Source organism: Galeopterus variegatus, unplaced genomic scaffold (assembly GCF_000696425.1).
Source record: "Galeopterus variegatus unplaced genomic scaffold, G_variegatus-3.0.2 Scaffold7016, whole genome shotgun sequence".
NCBI lineage: Eukaryota > Metazoa > Chordata > Mammalia > Dermoptera > Cynocephalidae > Galeopterus > Galeopterus variegatus.
Window position 1 is genome coordinate 1 of NW_007733127.1, and position 13466 is coordinate 13466.

At 51.2% G+C, this 13466-nt stretch overlaps 1 protein-coding gene and 1 long non-coding RNA gene across 2 annotated transcripts; both read left to right on the top strand.

Annotated features, from left to right (window-relative positions):
* The first annotated feature begins 6355 nt into the window (after positions 1-6355).
* LOC103606983 lies at positions 6356-7783 on the top strand. The gene is made up of 3 exons (XR_551930.1): positions 6356-6440; positions 7279-7327; positions 7736-7783. It is a non-coding gene; the product is annotated as an uncharacterized LOC103606983 (long non-coding RNA).
* Positions 7784-7917: 134 nt separating this feature from the next.
* LOC103606985 (kallikrein-6-like) lies at positions 7918-12529 on the top strand. Its single transcript, XM_008591543.1, has 5 exons — positions 7918-7951; positions 8048-8083; positions 8317-8473; positions 11350-11597; positions 12321-12529. Exons 1-5 carry the CDS (start codon positions 7918-7920, stop codon positions 12527-12529), a joined length of 684 nt encoding a protein of 227 aa, XP_008589765.1.
* The last annotated feature ends 937 nt before the right edge of the window (positions 12530-13466 follow it).

Sequence of the window (13466 nt, forward strand, 5' to 3'; positions counted from 1 at the left end):
CACACACCTTCCCCCGCCCCGCACCCCCCCATCTCTGAACATCTTCACACATCTCTCTCTGTTTATGCCTAATTTTGTTTCATTCTTGTTCTCTTTGTTCTTTCTCCATTTGGTGCTCTCTCTCTCTCTCTCTCTCTCTCTCTGTCTCCATACACCCATCCCTGGGCCTCACATCTGCAACCTCAGCTCTCAGGGGAGGTGGGTGGGATAGTGTGTGTTAGGGATGGAGACGATGGGAGAGAGATGCCTGTCCTGGAGAATGACGGACGCCTCTTCTCCTCTGGTGAGGACCAGCTTCGTGAATCTGCAAACTCTGCAGTGACACAGAGGCCCCATTCAGAAGGGTCTCACATTGGGTTTAACACACTCCTGTTGCCAGCTTGAAATTCTTGATAGTTTTTTAACAAGGAGCCCGCGTTTTCATTTTGCACTGAGCCCTGTGAATGAGGTAATTGGTCCTGCTCTTGGTTTCCAAGACCACCACGGTCCCCCTTTCCTGCTCAAGGGGGCATGCATCCACCCCCTGAAAATAATGCTCCTACCCCTACTGGCTTACAGCAGAGTCCTTAACATGTGAAAATAAATGGTGCTCGGATCCCTGGAAGCCCAGCGCCTTCCCTGTGGTTGGCCCCATTAGCCAGGGTTGAAGCCAATGTCTTCAGAGAACCTGGTTTGTACTTTGCATGGTAACACTAATTCCTGCTCTCCCATTGGTCCCCCAGAGACAATGAATCTCCTCATTGGCCAGGGTGGAAGAAGTCCGTGGTCTGATGGGCAAAGACAGATAAAAGGGGAATATATGAGACTGAGTTGGGGCCAGGGGTTTGCTCTGAAGCCAAAGCTAATCTCCTACTCTGTTTCCTCCAGGGGGACTCAGGGGGACCGTTGGTGTGCAAAGGTACCCTGCAAGGTTTGGTGTCCTGGGGAACTTTCCCCTGTGGCCAACCTAATGACCCAGGTGTCTACACTCAAGTCTGCAAGTACGTGAACTGGATAAACGAGACCATGAGAAAGCATCGCTAGTCCATACACCACCAAGAGTTAAACAATGCTGCACTTCAAACAGAAAATTCACAGAAATAAGGACATTGACCAGCATAAAATCATAGTTGACTTGAGCTTTCCTCAAAGACATATTGAAATCTCAGTTGGATGCCCTGGTTGTAAACCAATCAAATTAGCAAGGACCTAAAATCCAAACGAGTAAAGAAACACAAAAACCTCAGTGGTGGTGAAGTTTCGGTGGGACTAGCACTCTCGAACGCTGGAACTGTAGATTCCTACAGTCTCTGTGGAGGGCAGTTCTGCAACACGGCAACATGAACCGAGACCCTTATTCATGGCCTTCGACCTGGTAATTCTTTTAGGAAGATACTACTACTAAAAAAAAAAAAAAAAACTAAAATGTGGAGCAAAGTTTGAGTTCATCACATTATTTATCATAACAAAAAAGTGGAAACACTGACCATGTTCCAGAAAAGTGAATTGTTTAAATAATAGGCCAATTTGGTTCAAGGATATTATGAAGCTATTAGAAATAATTCTCAGGAAGAGTTGTTAGTGCTATGCAAAAATGTTTATGCTATGTGATGTTAAAGAAAAAAGGAAGATAAAAAAATATATGTGTATGTGATCCTAGCAATGTAAAATAAAATATTCACAGAATAAAATCTGAAAGGATATTTACCAAACTGCATATGGCGTTAGTCATGAGGTGTCTCCTTCCTTCCACTTAGTTAGTAGATGCGCACTTTTATATCCTATAAAATCAAGGTGGAAAAGCTCTGAAGCTCTAAGGTTGGAGAGAGGATACCCTTGAGGAAGGGAGACCAGAAAGAAAAATATATCTGGTCTTGTGCCCTGGTCCTGCCTCCCTGCTCGGTGGCAAGTTTTTCTCCATTTCCCAGGTTTCAGTTTTCCTCATCTGTAAAATGGGAGAGAGAAAAGAGGGGAGGGATGAGGGAGGAGCGAATATGCCTACTTCATCAGGGTGGAAAGGGATGTGAAAGTGCTTCTAAACATTTCACAGGTGACAAACAAGGAGGAAGCAGGGAGGTGCTCAGCAAGGGATAGGGAGGGCAGGTAGACACAAGGGCCTGCCAAAAGTGAGCAACCAGCATCCTGTGTGCCAGAGGAAGATGTTGGCTGGGAATCCAGGTAGGTGGGTTCCTCCACCCCAAGAAGGCAGAGAAGGGGCCTCTGGAAGGAAAGAGGGATGAGGGAAGAGCCCTCTGTGACTCAGTGCCTGGCCACGCCCCCAGCCACCTGCCATCTGAGATTCTCTGGGCAGTCACACCTCAGATTCTGCTGACAGAGGGATCCACTTCAGCCCAGGACTCACCTGCCCCTCCTACCTGTCCTTCCTGTTTCCCTCCCAGAATTTCCTCCCCACCAGCATCCTCCATTTCCTTATCTCATCTCCCACTGAGTCTCTCCTAACCCACCCCCATCGCCATAATGTTACAGAAATTCTGCAGCCAATGACTCTAATTCTCTAGACACGGAGGGGCCAACACAAAACAGGAGTCTGGCCAGCCCTTCCTCCCTCAGACCCAGGAGTCCGTGCCCCCAGCACCCTCTATGCCCAGGCTCAGGAATCCAGACCCTCAGCGTGCTCTGTCTCTAGGCCTGTGTCAAATTTCAGGAACGTCAAGGGGTTTTGGGCACCCATCCCCATGAAGCTCCATCAACTTCCTCTCTCTCTCTCCTGCAAGCCACCCAAATCAATACTCAACTTAAAATTTTAAAAAGTAAAAAACATTGCAGTTGCACTAAATCAGCCTGGAGGTCCTAGGCCCCGCCCCTCTGCTTCTCCTATATGCTAGCTAGGGATGGACTTGCAATGACTTGAGCTGGTGCTCATGTTGAATATTTTTAAAATAACTCCATTTTTCTTTGGAAAGACAGTATAGTGCAGTAGTTCAAAGCACTAGCTCCAGACCTGGATTCTTAGGTTGAAATCCCCGTTCTGGAATAGTTCTACAAGCTATTTGCCTTTGAGCCCTTTACTTCCCCATCCTTGTTCTTAAAATGGGAGAAAAAGCACCTACTTTTTAGGATTATGATGAAGATTAAATAAGTTAATATACAGAAGATGCTCGAACCTTCAACAGGTGTTGGTTTTTATTATTTAGGACTTTCTGGTACTTTCTCCTGCTCATGCACTCAAGAAGTTTCCCTATAAAACAATCTCTTTATTGATGACTTTTGCAGAGCAAGTCAATTGGGAAAAAATAAAATATCAAATAAATATGTGTGACATGTGTCCGTGGCAAAACAGTGAAGGTCACTGGCAAATGGGTAGAGTTGGGGGCTTCGTTCTTTCTCTTCACTCCCCATGGCCTACCACCTCCCTGCTTTCCCCACGTGGCTCTCAACAATTCCCCCCAAATCCATCCACCCCATATTGTAATAAGGTAGACCCAGTGGGGTCTCCGAGAGATGGGCCACATCCGCCGTCATGTTGCAAGTTGAGTTCCAATTCAGGCTCCACCATTTCCTGGGAATTCAATGTTGCACAATTAACTTCCCCACTCCAAGTGTCAGTTTTCTTGTTTATAAAACGGGAGTGGGCATAATAAAGTCATTTAGTCATTTGGTCAACATTTCCTAAGGCTTCCTCTGGGCCAGGTCCTGTGTGGGTACTTGGGACACAGGAGTGAGTCAGCTCCGGTGCCTGCCCTCAAGGATCTCACAGTCCAGTGGGGTAGAGGGACATCAATACAGATGGCCCCAGGTCCAGGTGACTTGAAGGAGGCACGTGCTGTGGGAACCTACATGAGAGAGTGACTAACCCAACCGCAGTGGGTGGAGGTTGGGTGTTTTCAGGGAAGGCTTCCTGGAGGAGTTGATGTTCAAACAAAGACTTGAAGGACAAGCTGTCGTTGCCAGGAAAAGGTGGGAAAAGCATTCTAAGAAGAGGGAATAGCATGAGTGAAGGTCCAGAGGCCAGAGGGCAAGGCAAGGTTCAGGGAAGCTTGAAGTGATCGTGGGGCTGAAGCACACACAGAAGTGGGCAGAGCTGCGCCGTGCACTGTGGTCGCCAGTCACCACCCCCGGCTCTTGCCGGCTCGAAATGTGGCAAGTCCCAACCAAGCTGTGCTGCAAGAGTAAAAAACACATCAGATTCCAAACACTTTGTATGCCAAAAAATAAGAAGGCAAACGATCCTGTTACGGGAGCTTGAAGTGATCTTGGGGCTGAAGCACACACAGAAGTGGGCAGAGCTGCGCCGTGCACTGTGGTCGCCAGTCACCACCCCCGGCTCTTGACGGCTCGAAATGTGGCAAGTCCCAACCAAGCTGTGCTGCAAGAGTAAAAGACACATCAGATTCCAAACACTTTGTATGCCAAAAAATAAGAAGGCAAACGATCCTGTTACGGATTTTCTTATTTTGATTTCATGTTGGAATAATATATTGAATGTATTGAATTAAATGAAATATTAGAATCAACCCATCCTGTTTCTTTTTACTTTTTTCTTTTCTTTCTTTATTTTTTAATTGACAAGTAAAAATCGTATCCATTTATGGTGTACAACATGATGTTTTGATTCATGTGTGAATACATTGTGGAATGGCTAAATTAAGCTATTTAATGTACACATTACCTCACGTGCTTACTTTTTGTGATAAGAGCACTTAAAAACTTTTTACTTAAAAAAAATCGTGGCTACTAGAAAACGTAAACCTGTGTGTACTCAGCATCACATTTCTATTGGCCAGCGTCTCTCTGGATGCTAAAGGTCCTCAAACACCAGGACTTGGTCCAGAAGGCAATAGGGACCCATGGCAGGGCTGTGACAGAAGGGAAGATCCCTCTGGAGTCAAGTGAGGGATAAAGAAGAGGGGAAGGGCTTGGGACAATGATACAGGTGGAAGAGGGGAAGGACTAAGCTGGGGCCAGGGACTTGGGAACAGAGAGGAGGAGACCCCACAAAGAGAGGAGGCAGTGGGACAGGGATTGAGGGTCAATGGGCTGTGACAAGTCTGACTTGGTGTCTGGGAGGACGGTGGGTCCTAAGAAGATGCTGCATTCAGTGGGGACCGAGTATGAAAGGCCCGCAGGGTGGGGCAGCCCCAGAGGGTACTCCCATACTGAATGCCAAATTGGTCTGCATCCTGGTAGTGATGGGGCTGAGCCACCTAAGATGACAATTGGATTTAATGAGAAAAGAAAAGTTCTCCACGATGCCAGGCCCAAGCAGGTGCTGAGGCAGACTTTATGCACATCACTGTCCTTTATTCCCAACGAGTTCCCATAAGCCTCCATCTTCCTTCTCATGCCCTGCATTTCCCGGGTCCTGTGATCACCACGCCCCTCCACATGCACGTCCCTCCACAAGGCCACACACGCCCTCACCCTCCAGTCCACACCAACACCACCTGCTGTTCTCCACTCTCGCCGGGCTTTCTGGGCCAAGTTCAAAGGCACCTCTCCAAGTGTTCCCCGATCCTTCTGTGGCTTCCCAGAGCCCCCATTTCTCATCATATTCCCCTATCGCTATCAAGGCGTTTGCATTCCTGCCCATCTCCCTGTCTCTCCCAATGTGTAGAATCTCATCAGTACGTCCTCAAATCCTCCTGTACCCCACTAGGTTCCCATCGCTCCCCATGCGATCTCGCCTAGCTCCCCCAAAACCTAACTCCCCTCTGTGTGCATACGTGTATTTCCCCAGGAATCCTAGGGGGAGACCCAGGAGAAGATAAGCAGAGAGAGTCAGAAGATCAAGGTGAAAGAAAACGACAATCTCGCCTAGCTCCCCCAAAACCTAACTCCCCTCTGTGTGCATACGTGTATTTCCCCAGGAATCCCAGGGGGAGACCCAGGAGAAGATAAGCAGAGAGAGTCAGAAGATCAAGGTGAAAGAAAACGACAGAAAGAAGAGAGACAGACAGACAGAGAGCAACGGATGGAGACAGATGGGGAAACAGAGAGAGAGAGAGAATGGTGAAAGAGGCAGGGGGTAGAGAGACACAAATACAGAGACTGAGATGAACAGACAGAGAGAAAGAGAGACATGGAGACGCCCCACCATGGCCAGGGGGAGAGATGGAGTGAGAGACCTCAGAGGTGGCCAGACTCGGAGGAGATGAGCCAGGAGGGTCAAATTCTGAAATCTCCAGGCAGGGGCAGGTGGGCAAAGGGCCGCAACAGCAGGACTGTCACACAGGACAAAGGACAGCTATTGTAGCAGCCGCCCGCCCGCCTGCCCGGAAGAGAAGTTAAGAAATGGAGCTGTTGGGAGCAGGCACTGGGGTGCTGGGGGTGGACAAAGCCCGATTGTTCGAGGGCCCTTTCCCCATAGTGCCTGGGCTTGCTCCCCAGCCCGGGGCAGGGGCAGGTGCCAGTTTGGTGACACATGCTTTCTCGGAGGCTGGCTCACTCGCTCTCTCGTGGGGACACAGAGGTCGTCAGCACACAGAGGGACATACGGGCAGGTGCGTGAGTCACCCCAACCCCATTGAACCTGGGCAGTCTGTTCCCAGTGCCCAAGGGCTCTAGACTCTGGAGTGAGGACCTGCAGGTCCCTGCGTGGTCACAGACAGAGGTAGTGGGATGCCTGGAGGCCAGGGGCACCATTTTCTTGGGTCCTCAGACGATTTCTTCCTCAAGGACCTAGAAGTCTAAGGACTGAGGAAAACAAGCTCCCATTTTCTTCTCCCTCAGATCTAGAAGTACAGATGCTCAGCCCCTTTCTCCCTGAAGCCTCATCATTCCAGACCTCCAGACTGTCCTTCCCCAGACCCAAGACTCCAGGCCCTAAACCCCTCCTCCCTGAGATGGGAGTCCCAGCCCCCAGACCCTCTTCAGCCAGACCCAGGAGGCCACATCCCCAGCCCCTCCTTCCTCAGACCCAAGAGTCCAGGCCCCAGCCCCATCATCCCCCATACCCAGGAGTCCAGGCCCCCGGTGCACCCCGAGACTAGTGCTCCCCTCCCTGGAGGCCCAGGTCAGGGGGTCATCAGTCACCGGAGCCGTGGGGGCAGGAGGAATGTGTGTGGGTGGCCTGGGTAGGGAGGAAAAGGGTGGGGCCATCCTTCTGGCTCAGGAACCTGGGGAGACACGGGTTAAAAGGAAGAGCCAGGAGCATCTGAGGACAGAACCAGCCTCTTGCAGGGAAGCCTGGGAGCCCGGGTGTGGGTGTCTGTCGGCAGTCCCTGCAGCCCTGGGCCCGCAGCCCCTACGTCCTCCGCTGGCTCTGTCTGTCTGTGCTTCTGAGTCCCTTCCTTCCCCATAGCTCCCTGCATTTCTCGCTCTCTCTGTCTTCCTGTCTAGATGCTGTCCCTTCCCCCAACCCAAGAACCTTACGGCCAGCCCCCAGCAGGTAAGATCATATCACCTCCCAGAATGTACAGGTGTGGGGGTGGGTAACAAGGTGAGTCCAGAGCCACGGTGCAGAAGAAAAATCCTGTAAGAGGAAGAATGTCAGGGCCCCCCACAGATAACCCCCCCCTGTTACCAGGAAGGCAAACTAGAATTAATCAGAATTTCACCATGAATGGCTGGACAGACATGGTTCTGGATAGTCCCTGGCACCTGCCTTCGTGGGACCCTCAGGTAGAAGACATGGGTTGGGGAACAAGAAATCAGAAGGCTGAATAGGAAGGATAGGAATCAAGTCAGGAGAGCATTGCAGGCCATGGAGGAAGGAGAGGATGAGGAGGGAGCAGAAGGAGGGGTGTCAGGAGAGTCTGAGGCACTGACTGACGGAGGATGTGGCTTCCCCTCTCAGGAGCAGACATGAAGAGGCTGACTGTGGTGCTGGTTCTGGTTGCTGCAGGTAGGGAGAGATGGGATTGGGATGGGGATGGGGTGAGGTGGCTTTGAAGTGAGAAAGAAGGGGACACAGACAGGGAAGGGAGGCTGGGAGGTGGGCTTGAAGGTAGGAGCTCAGGGGTGAGTTTGGCTTTAAGGATGGGAACAGAGGTGGGGAAGGAAGTGAAGGCAGGTTTGAAAAGGGGAAGAAGTTTGGCATGGGGCTGGGTTTGTGGATGGGAACAGAGACAGGCATAGGGTGGGAGGCGGGACTGAAAACTGGGGAGAGGTTGGCTGACTGTGGTGCTGGTTCTGGTTGCTGCAGGTAGGAAGAGATGGGATTGGGATGGGGCTGGGGTTGTGGATGGGAACAGAGACAGGCATAGGGTGGGAGGCGGGACTGAAAACTGGGGAGAGGTTGGGGACGAGGTTGGGTTTGTGGTTGGGTGGGGGATAAGCTTGGGGTGGGAATGGAGACGATCTTGATTAGGGTTCACCTCGGAGGATGCGCCTGGTGTCTCCAGACCTCCTCTCTGACTCATGCCCTCTCTCCCTCAGCCTGGGCAGAGGAGCAGAACAAGGTGGTGCATGGTGGACCCTGTGAGGGGACTTCTCACCCCTACCAAGCTGCCCTCTACATCTCAGGCCACTTGCTCTGCGGCGGGGTCCTCATTCACCCACTGTGGGTCCTCACAGCTGCCCACTGCAAAAAACCGTGAGTCTCAACGGTGCAATGAATGACGAGAGGATGCAGTTGGACCCCAAGGGCGTCTTGTAGTTTTCAGGCAGGAGGTGACACCTGCACCCCCTCTGCCAGCATAAGCAGGTTCACTAGACCAATAATCAATGGAGAACTAAATATGTGCCACACCCTGGGGATATAGCAACGGAAAATCAAGCAAAACTGCTATTTCCATGAATTTACCTTCTAATGGAGGAATCAGATCATTTAGGGTGTGATGGGTTGTTTGGGTTTAATTCTTAGTTCAGTGGGAAGCCAGTGGTCAGTTTTAATCAGGGAAGCAGTACAATCTGATTTACATTTTTAAGAGCTCCCTGGCTACCACGTGGAAAGTGAACTGGGCAAGAGGACACAAAGGGAGATCCATGTGGAGGCTGTTGCTGTTGTCTGGTAACATAAGACGGTGGCTTGGACCAGGGTGGTGGCAGGGGGCATGGAGGTAAGTTGAGGTCCCTGGGAGGCATTTTGAGACTGAGCCAGCAGGACTCAGCAGTGAGGGAGAGGAAGGAGAGAGGATGCAGGGCTGATATTTGTCCTGAACACCTGGGTGTCTTGTCTTGTCCTTCTGAGTCGGAGGAGAGAGAAAAAGAGACAGGCTGGGTATGAGAAAGAGAGCATCGGACATTTCATGTTGGCCAAGGTGGGTTTGAGATACCTGGGAGATGTCCAAGCAGGCTGTTGGAGCTCAAGGGAGAGGTCAGAGCTGAAGGTAAAAAGGAAGGTGTCGTCGGAAAACAGGTAGTACTTAAAGCCATGGGACTGGATGAGATCATCCGAAAAGCGGGTATAGACAGAGGAACATAGAGGGCCCAGGACTAAACCCCAGGGCGCTAACAACCACTAGTTAGATTACCAACACCTGCCATTGTGTTCAATGCTAAAATGCTAACGATGGGCCAGGTGCTAAATTAAATGTTTGCTATACTTTTCCTGAAATCCTCACAATAAGGGACTCTTGGCACCGTTTTGCAGATGAGGAAGCTGAGGCTCAGAGAAGCAGCTAGTGACAACTCAAGTATTTGGAAAACAATAGGTGCCCCTCCTCACTGTGGGGGGATGGGTTTTGTCATGCAGGGTCATGGACTCCAGGACCCCCAGGGCGGTCTCCCCCAAGCTCAGGGAGACCTGGGATCACTCCCACCATCGTCATTCGTTCATTCGATGCCCATTGACTTAGAGCACCGATAAAGCGCCCGATTTGAGTCAGGCAATGGAGATTCAGGAATGAATGAGAGAGACACATGGTCTCTGCCCTCGGGAGCACAAGGGCAGAAAGGTGCAGAAAGACAGTTCTTTAAGAAACAACCCTCCCACCAAAGCCCATATAATTACAAATTACTCTAAGTCCAATGAAGGAAAAGAACAGGGGTACTTACTGTAGATGGAGCAGGGTCAGGAAGGCCTTTGCGATGAGATGAAATTTAAGCTGAGGCATAAAAAATGAGAAAAGGTAACCAAATGAAAGAAGGGGAAAAAACATTCAGACTAGAGAAAATGCAAGAACAAAGCCTCTGAGGTGAGAACAATGTTGAGTATTCTAAGAAAAGAAGGACGCGAGTTTACTGGAGGGCAGAACGTGGTGGGATATAAGCTTGGAAAGTGGGTGGTGTCAAATTACATGGGGGCTCCAGTGCTAGGCTGAAGAGCTCAGGATTTATTTTGAGGGCAATGAGGAGCCATGGGAGACTTTTGAGCAAGAGAATGACTCTTTGCTTCGTTTCAGAAATATTTATCGAACACCTATCGTGTGCCAGATACTGGTCGAGGCCCTGGGGATACTGTATGTGCACAGAACAAGAATCCCCATCTTGACATCCTGTAACTGCACTAATATGCTAGCCATTAGTCACATGGCTAATTAGACCAAAATTAAAGAGATAAAGTGAAATGAAAAATCCATGGCCTATATTTCAAGTGCTCAAAAGCCACCTATCGTCAGTGCAGATGGAGAACACGTCATCATGACTGAAAGTTTAATTGGACAGTACTGCTATTGGGGGAAGAGAAACAATAAAATGAGTAAATATTTAACAGTAAATATACAGTATGTCAGATGATGGTAGGTTCTCTGGTGGAAAAGAAAGCAGCAGGGGAGATAGGAATTGCCTATTGGGGAAGGTATTTGCATTTTAATTAGGTAGCCAAGGAAGGCTTCACTGAGATGGTGACATTTGAAGGAGGTGACGGAATGAGCCATGCAGATAGCTGGGGGACAGAATTGCTGGCAGAGCAAGCAGTAGTGCAAAGGCCCTGGGGTAGGTAGAGCACTGTTATATTCAAGGAAAGGCAGGGAAGCTAGTGTGGCTGGAGCAGGGGGAGGGAGGGAGGAAGTGATGTCTGAGAGGTGACGCAGGCAGAGCGTACAGGACCTTGAGGGCCATGGTGAGAACTTTGGCCTTTACTACAAGTAAGATGGGAGTCATAGGAGGGGTCTGAGCAAAGGAGGGACAGGACCAACTTACATTGTTACAATATCTCTGGCTGCCTTGTGAAGGATGGACTGCTGGGGAGCAGAGGCAGAGCAGGGGGTTTAGTGAAAAGGCTGCTGCTGCAATCCAGGTAAAAGATGATGGCAGCTCAAACCAAGGCGGTAGCCATCGCGGAGGTGAGAAGTGGTTAGATTCTGGATATGCTTCAGAGAGGGAAAAGGATTTCTGGACAGCTTGGATATGGGGCACAAAAGAGAGCTAAGAATAGCCCCCAAGGTTGGAAAAATTGAATTGCTATTTACTGAGCTGGGGGTGACTGTGGAAGGAACAGGCCAGATGATTCATGATTCCCCAGACCCCTGTGAACCCTCAGCTGTAGCCAAAGGGCTCCAGGTGAGACCCAACCCTCCTCCTTCCCAGGAACCTTCAGGTCTACCTGGGGAAGCACAACCTTCAGCAAAGAGAGAGTTCCCAGGAGCAGAGCTCTGTCGTCCGGTCTGTGACCCACCCTGGCTACAATGCTCCCACCCATGACCAGGACATCATGCTGTTGCGCCTGGCACGTCCCGCCCAACTCTCTGAACACATCCAGCCCCTGCCCCTGGAGAGGGACTGCTCATCCAACCACACCAGCTGCCAGATCCTGGGCTGGGGAAAGACAGCAGACGGTCAGTAGCGGGAGGCCGATGGGGGTGCAGGCCGATGGGTGACAGGGGAAGTGAACCAAAGGGTGAAAGGCCAAAGACCAAGGTGGGACCATAGGTGAGGGGCCATGGAAAGATGGGCTAATGGTGAGGCCCAATGGGGCAGTGTATCAGTGGGTGAAAGGTCAAAGGGGAGTGAGGGAAAATGTGGGAGCTGAACCAAAAAGTGAACAGCCGGTGGAGAAAGTATACCAATGGGTGAATAGTATGGAAGAGATGGGTCACAAGACGAAGCGTCAATGACGAGAGGAGTCAGAGGGGAGACGCTAATCAGGAAGGAGGCCAGTGGTGCAAAAGACTGCTCAGAACGCACGGGTGAGCAAGAAGGGACTGATGGGGGAAGAGAGACCACTAAAGCAGGGGAGCCGAGTGAAGGGTGGGAGCTGAGAGAACCAACGCGGTAGAGAGAGCTGGTGCAGGAGGGGCCAGTGGGGAAAAGACCCGTGGCCAAGAGGCGATCAGTGAAGAAGACAGACCACAGGGAGGGAGTCAGGATGGGAAGAGGGACCAGGCAGGAGGCAGGGACAATGGAAACGGGTCCTAAGAATAAGAGACGAACAGGAAGAGGGGAACCAGTGGGAAATAGTGACCAGCAGGGACCAAAGTTCTACGGGGACTGGAGCATGGCTGGGGAGCACGTGGCAAGAGCGGGACTCAGGGCGAGCCGGGCCATCTCGCTCCCAGCAGGTAGTTTCCCTGACACCATCCAATGTGCGCACGTCTACCTGGTGCCCCGTGAGGAGTGTGAGCGCGCCTACCCTGACCAGATCACCCCAAACATGGTGTGCGCTGGCGATGAGAAGCACGGCAAGGATTCCTGCCAGGTGAGGCAACCGGGACCTGCCGGTGACACAGACAAGGAGAGCGGCACAAAAACACAGCTGGAGACGGTATGAGAGAGACGCAGACCAACATGCGGCTTCACAGAGACAAGTAGAGACAGGTGGGGAGAGAACTAGAGGCAGGGGGGGGAGAGACTCAGTCCAACACAGAGGGACACGGCCAGGGACAGGCAGAGACACAGAGATGCAGCCAGCAGAGGCAGGAATGACAGAGACCCGGAGAGAGGCGGTGAGGAGGCCGATGGTAGAGGAGCTGTCCTTCCTCAGACAGAGCCCCCACAACTCCTGCTTGAGAGACTCAGTCCAACACAGAGGGACACGGCCAGGGACAGGCAGAGACACAGAGACGCAGCCAGCAGAGGCAGGAATGACAGAGACAAGGACGGAGGTAGGTTGAGACCCGGAGAGAGGCAGTGAGGAGGCCGATGGTAGAGGAGCTGTCCTTCCTCAGACAGAGCCCCCACAACTCCTGCTTAGAAATGACCAGTCCCTGGAAAAGGGGAGCCCTAGCTGGAGAGAGAGGGGGCTCCATCCCCTCTCGCCGATACCTTTAACTTGGGTTTCCCCCACTACGGTCCTTCCAGTCTCTTCTCTTTATGACAAAATGACTCTAACGCACTGAAGGACATGCAGAGAACAGCCAAGAAGGCAAGAGAGAGAAAGAAACGGAGACAGAGAAAGTAGAACACAGAGAGGTGAGAGCAAAGGACAGCAGGCAGACGGGACCGTCCTCGGGACAAGAGGTGAAGAGGCGTCCCTGGAGAGAATAACGCGAGGCACAGCTCTCCCCGGGTCTGTCTCCCCTGTGTCACTCCCCCTGTGTCCTGGAGTTTCATGTCACTGCTCTCTCTTTCTCTCTTTTTCTCTCTCCATCTCACTCTGCATTTCTGATTCTGTCCACACCTCTCGGTCTCCATTCTTAACCTCCATTCTCTTCTCTCTCTCTCCTCTCTCTCTCTCTCTCTCTCTCTCTCTCTCTCTCTCTCTCTCT